Genomic DNA, 12,170 nt, shown 5'->3' on the forward strand with positions numbered 1-12,170 from the left:
AGAGAACCTGTGCCTCCGTTTCTCTTTATTATTGCTGGCTGTCATGTGGGCTCCACTGCACATTTCCTGAGTAAAAAGAAAATTACAGTTATTTCAGAAAAGGCATTGAGCTTGATTGCCAAAATGGTTTGCTGGCTTTATGACTTTCATCAGAGGTCCCTGCTGAATTGCCCTTTTTTATCAGCAGCAATGATCTTTGCCTCTTAGCTTTTCATGCAAACTCCCTTTTCAGTCTGTGCTAAGAGTTGTGCAACTCCTCGAGCTGATTCCCCATGGTTAGCACTGTACTGTGTCAAATACAGCCCTGTAAACAAATGTATCCCAGTTCTCAGGCTCCCTGAGCCTTGTTTTTGTGGGCTGTCTGTGACTTGAATTCCCAGGGTTCTGATGATTCAGACGACTTGCAATATATTATTAATAAATTATGTACTATTAAAGTCCTAACAGTGATGTTACAGTTTCCTCTTATTTCCATGGTTACATTCTGTTGTGATTAATCTTTTTAATGCTTTATTTTCTTTAGAAACTGGATGCCAAATCACTTATAAAACTGAATTTTGCTAAAAACAGTGAAGGTAAGTGCAGTCATTTTCTGTGGTGGTGTTTTGTTGGGTTTTTTTCCTTAATGAGTGCTTCAATAAGCTCTGGTTTGCCTTACTCATGGTGAACTTAAGTAGTTTGTGTTCTCTATCATGGTTTTTATTTTTTGAGTAGAGTAATTGCTTCTTGTGAGTGATATGTTTACCTCCAAAGTTCCATTTCTCTTTTTCTTTACACTGGGGAGCTGTAAATTATTCAGCAATTTCACTTTACTATAGCTGCTACTGCACTAAGGTACTGTTTACTTTAAGGAAAGAATCAGAAAGAGTGAAATTTCTGTAATGTTATCTTATTTCTAACTTGCCTGTGGCAATATTTGCTGTTCACTTGGTTTTGAACAGCTTTTTGTTTATAAAAGGGATTAGACTTAAATGAACACGTGGGATTTTATGAATAGAAGCACACAAGACAGTTGCCTCGAGTTTTATTTCTGCAAGATATAAAATGTGCTTCCTAAGAGAGCATGGTAGGAACAAAAGAGAAGAGTGGAGATGAATTCATCTTCTACAAAGCAGATAATGATTTCTTTGAAATGAGAATGGCAAAGATTAGGTGGGAATAAAATTCTGGAGTGTCTGTCTCCTTATTTTACCAAAATCTGTGGATTACAAGCTCTTTTCTGTAGCTGATAGATTTCTTCTGCACTTTGTGTTCCATCTGTCTCAAGAGCAGGGTGTTAAAACTTGATCAACAGTCAGTGTGGCCAAAGCTTTTGAAAGATACCATGACATTGTGCTTTCCCTGGAGAAGTCCAGTTCATAATGCTGGGCTGGAATGACAACAGCCATACAGTCTTAGAAGCCTTTTCCTTAAAAAGGTGCATTCTGTGTCATTAACCAATCACAGGAAAATGCAACAAAAGACAAAAATTAAATGTTGCATTTCTGTCTATCAGCAAACTTTTCTTTAAATTGTAAGATGTGGAATGGTTGCTACATATGTAGGATCTTCTCTGTTCACACAGAAATATGATGCAAAAGGTCTGTGGACATTGCAGTTTCTCACATTTAGTGATCACTTATGAGTTGAGTACCTTCTATCCAGATCAACATGTGTGTGCCCTCAGCAGTTTTGCTTGTCCTAGAACTGAGAATATGGTGACTTGCTCTTTTTTATGAAGCTGGAACAAGGCCTCACATTTTACCAGAGTGTTTCTGTATCCATCAGTTGGGCCATACCCTGATGCCGCTTCCAAAAATCCCTTTCTAAACTTCTTGAGTTTCAGTCCCTTGTGGCAATGAATTCCTTCAGCCCTGGTGGCATTAACAAAAGTGTCCTCAGCTTTGACTTAGGCAGGGAGGCAGAGCTGCCTCTGATGGCACAGTGAGCACAGTCTCTGTAAGTGTTTGCCTCCCCTGTCCTCACAGGTGCTGGGAGCAGCCTGTTCTGGCCTCCCTGCTGGTTTTGATTTTCAAATGGTAATTTGAAAAACAAGAACCAAATAGGCCCAACTTTGATTTTCAAATGGTAACTAGGAAAAAAAGAACCAAATAGGCTCAACTTATTTCAAAAATCTCACTCGAACCCCCAGGTCTAGCAAACTGATCAAGTATTAATAACCTTCTTCTAATTGCTTTCTGCTGAGATTATCCAGACATTTTTCTTTTTCCTCCTACATTGCCTCCCATCAGTTTGCTTGCTGTTGACTTGCTTAATATTTGTGCTGACCCTCCTGGGAAAATTCACAGCTTGATTAGAGCAGAAGCTGGGTACCTTATTGAGTAACGTGTTCAGATTTAATGGCATTCTGCTTGCCACGTTTGAATACAAAATGCTCCCCCTGCTTAAAGCACAACAGCTATTGTGAACTTTTCTGTAGGCTGTAAGCTAAACTTTTATTCCTGAGAACAAGAGTGATACAGAGCACTGGACTCGTTACAAGGTACAGGCTCATGTTATCAATAGATCTTTGATTACAACAGTAGCAATTGTATTGTGGTATTTCATAACTATCAAGCAAGCTGGACAAAGTTCCATGTTGGGGGATTGAAGGCAACAGATTTCAGAGCTGCATTTTCCTTGCTTGTTTTATAGTTCTCTTAACTCTTACTTTTTCTAGCACCTTTTCTGTCCCTGGAGAATCAAAACGTTGTTGAAACACCATTGAATACACACTGAAGTTACACTTTATATTAAAAATTAATGTAAATATCATCCACAGAGATCAGAGAAATTAGCTATATCAAAACAGTTACAGGTCTTCATGTGAAATTTAAACTTTTTTCCCTCTATCAGGCAAGTATCACTGTCCAGTGCTGTTTACTGTATTTACCAATAACTCCCATATTGTGGCCATCAAGACTACTGGAAATGTGTTTGCCTATGAGGTAGGTTCTCTGTTGCATTCCATTACTAATATTTTATACTTGATGCATTTCAGTAAAGACCACAAAATGTTTTAGAAATACAGGTAAATTTTATTCTTGTTTTACAGCCAGGGAAATTAAAGGACAGGGAGATGAACTAACTTCACAAATTGTTGTCCAACTTCAGCCTTCAAAATAGGAACAACTTTAGAATATGAATTAAGTAATATTTCTAAAACCTTAAGTTAATCTGCATGTACTGAATCTTGTATTTCAAAGTGAGTAGCTCTTACATGCTCCTCAGTTGAAATAATAGCCAAATTTTCTGTTGTCTTCTTTCTGATACAGTGTCATCACAAAAACACAAATTGCCTCATTTCTATTCATATCAGTGAATGAAAAAGAGCATTTTAGCTGGAGCTGGGGGAATAGGAGAAAAAATGCCTTAATGGACACTTAAACTGCATTTTTATTTGTGTTTTGTGAACATTTATGTGAACCCAAGTGGAATTTTAATCGTGGCTTCTTTGCATAATCCTTACTGTAAAAGCAAGGTTTATTTATTTTTTCAGTAGCAAAGAAATCCTTCAATTAATGAACCCATATCCAGTGTTGTTTTCTTTATGGTTTGTACTTTAAGATTTTATCGATATCACATATTTACTTGTAACATTTACACACAAGAATCTGATTTTTGCTGTCTGTGTCCTTTGCCTGGCTGTTAGGCAGTGGAGCAGCTGAACATAAAACCAAAGAGCTACAAGGATCTCCTGACAGATGAGCCTTTCACTCGGCAAGACATCGTCACACTGCAGGTAAACTTTTCTTTCTGTTACACCTCACACCATACAGCTTGGTTTTTTTGCAGAGGGTGAAATGCTATATACACTGTTCTGGCAGGAAACTAGAGTAACTGAACAGAAAAACTCTGCTGTATTTTCTTTGTTATCCAGATGAGTCACAAAGATGCCATATAACAATCTGGGAGAGTAGTAAGTTGCCTCATGTGGCCTGTGGTATCAAAAGAAACAATGTTTAGAATGTAAAGTATTTAAACTTTTAGGAACTTGACATGTTACATTAAGACTGAAGTGGATTGTCTGTTTTACTCTTTCAAAGATGTATAAAAGAGTAAAAGCTTCAGAAAAGCGTTTTCCATGGAATGTTTCTCTAAATGTAGAATAAAACAAGCAGCAAACCAGAGGATTTTCTCTAATTACTTGTTTGGAATGTTTTTCTTTTTAATAGATACCAATGTTGGTTCTTTGCTGATTTTAAGAAAATTAAAACCTAAATTAAAAGGGCATTGTAAATTTTACAGTGTAAAAGATAGTTATTTACAGATAAAATTTCGTATCAAAAGATCTAAAACTTTTGTTTAAAAATAGGTACTTTTAACCTTGCATGGTTTCAAAACAGGGGAAAAAATATTCCAGGATCATTATTATTGAATTCATGAGTTAGTATGCATCTCATGAACACTTAATTGCCACTAGCCAAGACTAATACAGTCTAATTCAAATAGAAAAATATTTTTCATTTATGTCTAAATTTAAATAAAGTGTAGCCCTTCTTCCCTACTCCCAGTGCTTAACAGCATGTTTTTAAATATTTTTCCTCTGTTCATTTGGGCTTGTTGCTGTTCAAGCTAAAGCAACAAAGTAAAATGTTTTTATTCCAATGGATGCAAAAAATACAGGTTTTTTTTCAGATTGAAAGCTCCCAACAGAATGTTATTTCTGTGTAACTGCATGGTTGCTAATGGATTTGGAAAAGTAAAAAAAGACAAGTGTCTAAAAATGTGTCTGTGTACCCGTATGGAAAACCAAGTTATTTTGAACAAATAATTGAAATGTGCAGTTGCTAAAAAAATATTTTGGTATGTTCTGTAGGGTTGGAATTGAATGTATGTATAAAGAGTGTCTTCCTGTTACTTGCCTAGCTTTGATTTTTCACAGCTGCTCTAGTCCCCTAAATCTCAAAGTGCAACATCTAAAAATTTAGTCATTCCCTATGTGAGTTTTTATCAATATTTTTCATCTTCATTCTTGACATGTTGGGCTTCTGTTTTGTTTGGAGGAATATGTCTAATATGAGACTAAGTAGATTCTGATAGTTGTGCAGTCCAAGGTCACAGTCACACATTGCCTGCACCTCTCCCACCTCCATTTAGGGGGGTGTTCATAATGTGTGAGTAGATTTGATCCTCTTAAGTAAACAGTTCATTATGGATTGGTGTTAACTTCTGCAGTGTACAGTCTTGTGCTACACTCTTCTTAAATAAGTTTAGAAATAGCAAAGACACCCCCATCTTGGGATTGGACTGCAAGAGATTTGACCATCTGAATGCTGTTGACCAGATAAAATTTGACCTTTTACCAGATCGGGTTTTAAATATGTTTTTCAGAGTTATTTTTAACAAACAGTCTAAAATGGCTTCAGGCTGTTGAAGGAGAAGTGAGAGCCATTTACTGCACTGCCCAACAGCCACTGCAAACTTGCACATATAACTTGATTTTTTCCTATTCAAATGCTGCCCTACCCTGACTTGCTCTGTTGAGGCCAGGATTCAACCTGAAGTGGCATGACTAGCCTGGATATTAGAATTGCTTAAGTATATGTGGTAGAGAAATGTGTTGTTATTTTCTCACAGTGTTTTCTTCATATAAATTATTGAAAGACAGACTGATGTCTCCTCTACAAGCTCTCTTGTTGACAACACTGCAGGCAGCGTGGTGGCTTCAGGCTTCACACTGCCAAGCTCCACCACCTGTGGCTCTGTTTCTTAGCCAGAGTTCATGACTGCAATCTGTTGTGTTTCAGAGCTCTACCCCAATTCCTCCTTCTCTTAAAAACCTTTCAGTTCTGTGTTGAAATTTATCACTTTGCTGTTTTTCATTCCCCCATGTAAATTGTGTGCTGTGGTATCCAAGAGAGCTGGAATTGAGAGTGAGTTGGTATCACTGACCCTGCTGTTTGGCAAAAAAGTAGATATAAAGGAAGTTGCTATTAAAAACATTCTTTACTTTGCAAAGAACAGCTGAATAGGGCTGTCTGTAATAGCTGTGTTTAGCAATAGAAAATAGCATTTCCAGAGGCTGACTCTGAATGTCCTAGGAAACAGATGGGGTACCTGTGTTTGGTAGTGAAATACAACGTGGTAAGTGGAAAATAGGAATGATGTATCTTTACAGATTGTTTGTATGATCATATTTTTCCTTATTGATACATAAAGGACAATCCTACATCTGCTTGGATTTTACCAGAATAGCAATTGACCTCAAACTTGGCTTCTCTCTCCTAATATATATAATTAAAAACAAAACAAAAAAGATTTGCTCTTTTCAGAAGAGACAGAATTGCATAATGTGCTTTTCCTGTTCTTGGTGCTAAATATTATTCAAACACGAGTCATAATCCACCCTGTTATCTTTTCTGCTAAGCACCATCTCATCTGGTCGCTTTGAATTTAGTAGCAGTTATTTATGTGCTATTTACTTGTTAAAAAGGACAACTTTTTTTTTTAAATTTGAAACTAAAAAAAGCAGAATCACAACTTTAGTTGTTAATAATACTGTCTTAGGTCTAAGATGTGCTTCTCTTTGTAAAGGAATCTGCAGTGCTTCCTACATGTAGTCCATATACAGAAATTGCTTTTTCCCCTGTTGAAATGCAAATATCCTGGGGTGGAGCATGGCAGTTTTTCATCAGCATATGGCCATATGATCCAGCCAGTCAGGGCAGGAGGTAAAGAGTAATACCATGTCCTGGTGTGCAAGATACATTACCAGTACTGGAATGGAGTTGTTGAGGCAGAAGAAGTCACGGATTCTAGTTTAGCATCTTGCTGATGATGACAGGAGCACACATGACATTATTCCATATGATAACCCTTCCTAGATACAGCACTCCCAGTATGACTGGGTTTTTTAGACTGTAGCTCTTTACACTAAAATTTAAATTTCCTTTTCTTAGCTTTGTGATCTTGCTACAAACTTAAGTCAGGTTTTCCATCTTCTGCAGTGCAGGTCTTACACTTTTCCAAGTTTCTCTCTCCTTACAGTTTATCATTATTTCAGATAATTTTTCTCCCAACTGTACTGGTTCATATCTCTTTTAAATGGAATATGCTGTCTGGATGTTGTCTGTGTTTCTCATAACTTTAAACCCACTTATATTCTTTACCTTGAAAGATGATCAGCTCAGCCTAACTCAGCATCCCTTGAAAATGTCAAGAATGTGTTCCCAGCTGACAGACAACTCTAGTACTGTAAGATTAATTAGTTACACTTAATGGGTAAGGCAGGATGTAAAGCACTTGGAGATCTGTGGGGACAGGGTGTCTGTAATGGAAAAGCTGATATTGTTAACACTTGTTTGCAGTGTTCTTACCTCCCTGTTCTGCTTGCCATTCTGGTTCATTGATGTTCATCATTTCACTTTGCAATTGGTTTCAAGGTAGGATTGAGCACAGCTTTTGAAATAATATTATGTTAAACCTCAGTGCAGAACTAAGTGATTCTTCCAGTCCTATATTTTACTGGTTTTAAGCTAGTATTCAGTTTAAATGTTTAACCTAATTTGAAATTATCTTCCAAGTAAATTTTTGAGGGATTGAGTGCTAGATTTCAATATCTGCTGTCAACTCTTTATGACAAAATCTGGTCAATAGTCTGGTAGAAATTATTATTAATTTGTGTGAATGTAAATTGCATTGTGTTTCAATCCTGTATCATACAAATTATTCTTTGTGTAATGATGTGGAACTTAATGGCAAGTTAAGACCAGGCAGGCTGAAGGAAGAGTCTGCCCCAGCTCAATGTGGAGAGAGGAACAGGGTCAGGTAGTGCTTTGCTGGACACGTTGGTGGACTTCCCATCCCAGCAGGTGTGAGAGGTCCTGAGGAGAGCAAAGTAAGAATGCTGAAATACCCAGCTTTCACATCCCATTTGGTAGGAAGTGTTCAGAGGAGTGAAGAACAATTTCCCCTTTAGCACCCTGTCAATTTGTCATCCTCCACTGTGGCTCTGTTCACAAACAAAGACAAACTTAAGTTTGTGAGGATACAGAAGAAATTATTCCTGCTCTGGAAACTCTTCGAAGCTATTGCTGAGCTGTGTGCTGGCAGGGGATTTAATGACAAGTGTGGCTGTACTCAGTGGTGGTGCTGCAGGTGAGGCAGAGGCACACGTGGGGGATTCCTCCTTGCTGAATGAATTGCAATGAAGCCCCTGGCCTGCTGTGCCAGGGGTAACAGGCACAGTGCTCTGGTGGCAGCCTGCAGAGAGCCTTCCCTGGTAGATGCAGGCTAACAAATGCATCTTCTTTGTACTGCAGAAATGGGGGGAGGAAGAGAAGAGAACACCAAGTCTGGGTAAATGCTAACAGGTTTGCTGCTGTTATAGGGGAAAAAAGTCTCATACTGTTATGTGCTTCCTTATGTCAGTTTTATTGTTTCTATATAACCTAATCAGCTGTGGACAAGACATGGCTCCAGACAAGCTGTTAAACACCACTGACATTTGTGGCAGGAAGCACATAATGAGCAGAGCTGGAGGTAGCTGAGCTGCATACTGTTAATTGGTATTTCACTCCTCAGCTATTCCTCATTTGCTCTTTGTGTGACAGAAGGTCAGAGCAGATTTCCTCATGGCTGTGGGTGAGGTCTCTGTGAGGAAGAATCCTGCACCAATGGATGTGCAGAGTAGCAGGTAAAGAAGTGGGACATGGTTGGCATATGAGGGTGACAGTCCTGAGGATAATTAGGGATGCAGCATGGCCAGCCAAATGGTAAGAGAGAAATCAGGGCTAAAAGAAATCACACAGTCTAAACCTGCTGGTTTTAACCTGCTTTTTGGGGGGTTGTATGTGGCGCTTAAGATTAGCAGAGTTCAAGCTGTTTCCCTAAGTAGGTAAAACCAGAAAATTACTGGGGAAAACACAAGTGGAATAAAACTTGAGATTAATTGTTTTCAGACCTCAGCTTTCAGGAAAACATTAAATAGGAGATTTTTAACAGTGATGACAGTTAGCAACCCTTTGAAGTCTGTATCTGTGCTAGTAATTTGCTAAACTAAAGTTTATGGTTCGTAACCTTAGTAAAAAAAACCCTGAGACTGCCAACCATGGTGTTCTGAATACGTATTTTTAAACATGCTAAGACAAACAAAAGTAGGCCATGGTTCATCTTCCTTTCTGGTTTCTGTGCACTTACACAGAAATTATTTCTTTAGGTCTTTGGGCCCCAGGCCTTAATCTTAACAGGATTGGGAACATCCCCATGAGTCCAGCCTTTCTCTGACCAGGAGAAGCAAGTAATTGATTAGAGCTTGAGGCTTTGACAATGTGAGTATGTCGGTCTGCCCATCCCTGTGGCATCTTGTTTGGACTGCTCTGATTTTGTGCCCAGTAACTGTCATGGATGCAGTGAGAGGAGCTTGGCAGGCTAGTTATTAGTGTTTAGACAGTTTTCTTCCTGAAGTGATATGTCTAAAGACTGTGCAAAATTACAAAATTTTCATAGTCTTACCTTTAAAAAATGTGTATCTTGTGTTGTAGGACTTGGTTAGGAAATGGTTTGTGTCTTCTGCAGCACAGGTTGGACTGGTCAGAGGTGTCTGTGCTCTTGGGGTCAGGTAGAAGCAACTGGTGTCCTGTGTTTGACTTACTATTCACTGCAGTTCTTTCACAGTATGCTAATTCAAATTCACACTAATTCTAATCAAACTAACTCTGATTGAACTTCTCTTAGTATATCAAGATGCTGTATTTTAGAGGGAGGAATAAACATGTCCTAGGTGTCCTGTACAAGATGATACTCAAATTTCAATTTGAGGAACCATTTTTGAGGGCCTCTTCCACTGCCAGAGGGAAATCTCTTTAGGGGTAGGAGTGTGGGTTGTCCCCCTTCTGGATGTGTGGTGAGACTCTTGCTTTGCAGAACCAGGAATACAAGGGACAACACTGTAAACCAAACCTGTGTCAAGGTTTCTATTGGAACAGATGGCCCACGTGGATGTGATGGGAGGACCTTGTACAGAGGACCTGGGTCACAGTTCTGGGGTTTGGAGCTCAGATCTCGCGGAGGGCAGATGGACAGCTGGTCTGCAAGGAGCAGGAGCCTTTGGCCTCTGCTGTCCTTCATACAATAATGGATGCATTGCCAAAGCAGGGGCTGGTGGTGATTTGGAGAGCCCTGAGAAACCCCTTGCAAGGAAAGAGACTGTAAACATTTTGCTGGAGTTGCTCAATGCCTGTGATTCGGCTGGTTAAGCCACACAGATGTTTGAATGAACTGTGCCTGTGAAACCGTGTGGACTAATCTGATTTGTGGTACCCTGAGCACAGGGTTTTGTAAGACACTGGCAGTTGTGATGTCCTTTATTTATTTTTAAGCAATCAATAAATCAATAAATGAAGAAGCTTTATTTAGAAGAACATCATGAAGGTGTTTTCTGTTTCATTTTTACTGCTGCCTTTCCTCCTGTCCATGAAAAATTGGTTTCAGGAGTCAGTCTTGCCCTTCAGTTTTGCCATGAACTGCAGACATGGATTGCTATAAATCCATTTATCTCTATTAATACACAGATATTTTTTCCCTTTCCTGAAAGGGTAAGCAGTGCTTCCTTCCTTCACCTTTTGAGGTAGTACATTTATGTGCAGGGCAATGATTGCTGTCTTGGAAAGCTGCAGCTCATGATTGCTGCGGAGAATTTGGGAGTGAAAATGTCTTGTGAAAACACACTGAGTTCTTCCTCCAATCTTTCTCCAATCTTTCTCCATGCATCTTGTTGACTGTCAGAAAGCAAGGGTCAAAATCATCTCTATTCACACATGTATAAATATGTATGTAAAGTAATAAATAATAAATACACCTGAGTGCTGGTGTCAGAGGAAAGAAAAATGGCTGAAAAATAGATCCAAATTTCCTATTTCTTAGTAGTTTTATTTAAAGGTTGTCTGCTTCTAAAGCAAGATTTTAAAGATGTAATTTTTGGGTGGGTTTTTTTGTCTTGATGAAGAACTATTGGAGTGGTATAGTGAGACAGGAAACAATAGAAAATTATTATCTGGTGGTTAGGAAAGGGGACAGCAGAAAGCCAGGAGGTCACACTAAGGTGGAGAATCACACAGCTTGATTTCATAAATGTGTTTTGGTTTTACTACCAGCAATAAAACTAAAAATGTACTCTCTGGTGGAAGCATACCATTTCAGGGATGAATGAAAGGCATAATTAGATCATTTTATAAATTATGAAGCTAGCAGCTCAGCTTGTATTAAGCATTACTTCTGGCAGAGATTAAATTCTCAAACTTCTTATCAACTGTGGTGGTCTGAGAAGCTTTGTTAAATTTTTTAGGATAATATATATAATACTATTCATGTTAGGAGACAGTTCTTTGCATAGTATGTTGCATTATTTTATCCTGAACTAGAAACTATTGCATATTATTTTGTTACTTTGCTATTTGAAAGTTTGAATTGCTTTCTGTAAGATAGACTTTCCATAAGTGACTGGGTGTCCTGGACTGATGTTTTGACCTTTCTGTGCTGCAGAGGAGCTTGAGGAGAAAACCTTGAAGTCATTGTAAGGAGAGGATTAAAAACTGTTTAATAATAGTATAAAGTAACCTAGATCACCAGTAGGCATTCCTTGTCTCATTCTCTCTAACAAAAGGTCAAAGTTCTGCAGAAAGTTGCCTAGAGATAGCATAAAGAATCATAGTTAATGGACTGTGTGCTTCTGCTGTTTTCCTCCAGTGGTCACTAAATTGAATTTTCATAATAGCATTTTTTTTTCATTATTTTTAAACATAGTTCTGTAAGCACTAGTGAAAAAAACAACTGTCAAAACAGTTCTTACTGCAGAGACTTGCTCTGAGTTTTATTTGTATTTTGAAATGCATTGCAAAAGTTCACAGAGCATGTGCAAATCAGGCCCAGGGTTATAAATAGCAGGAGGTAGCTTATGTGCATTTGCATAGATCTTAAACCAAAGCTCAGAACAAAGGCAAGAACCAGGGAATTGCATTGTTCTTGCTTTTCACTAGGATAGGGTAGACTCAGCTGAGCTCTGGTGGTAACTTCTGGGGGTGATATATGTGTAATATTATGTTTGGAACTGAATTCCAGATCCCTAAGGAGTCTGCTGTGAACAGACTCATTGCTGATGTTGGTTTGGGTTGATGACTTTATATATTTTCCATCTTTCTGTGGTTTGGGGAGTATGAAAGTTATTTTGTCTCTCCCTGTTTGTTTATTAT

At 38.3% G+C, this 12,170-nt stretch overlaps 1 protein-coding gene across 1 annotated transcript in view; it reads left to right on the top strand.

Annotated features, from left to right (window-relative positions):
- PPIL2 (peptidylprolyl isomerase like 2) overlaps window positions 1–12,170 on the top strand; it is a 68,285-nt gene that overhangs the window by 14,218 nt on the left and 41,897 nt on the right. The window contains exons 6-8 of the mRNA XM_069030708.1: window positions 524–575; window positions 2,836–2,927; window positions 3,632–3,721. Coding sequence (XP_068886809.1) covers window positions 524–575; window positions 2,836–2,927; window positions 3,632–3,721 — 234 coding nt within the window. The remainder of the gene's footprint in view (window positions 1–523; window positions 576–2,835; window positions 2,928–3,631; window positions 3,722–12,170) is intronic.

This window comes from Aphelocoma coerulescens, chromosome 15, assembly GCF_041296385.1.
Source record: "Aphelocoma coerulescens isolate FSJ_1873_10779 chromosome 15, UR_Acoe_1.0, whole genome shotgun sequence".
Classification (NCBI taxonomy): Eukaryota; Metazoa; Chordata; class Aves; order Passeriformes; family Corvidae; genus Aphelocoma; species Aphelocoma coerulescens.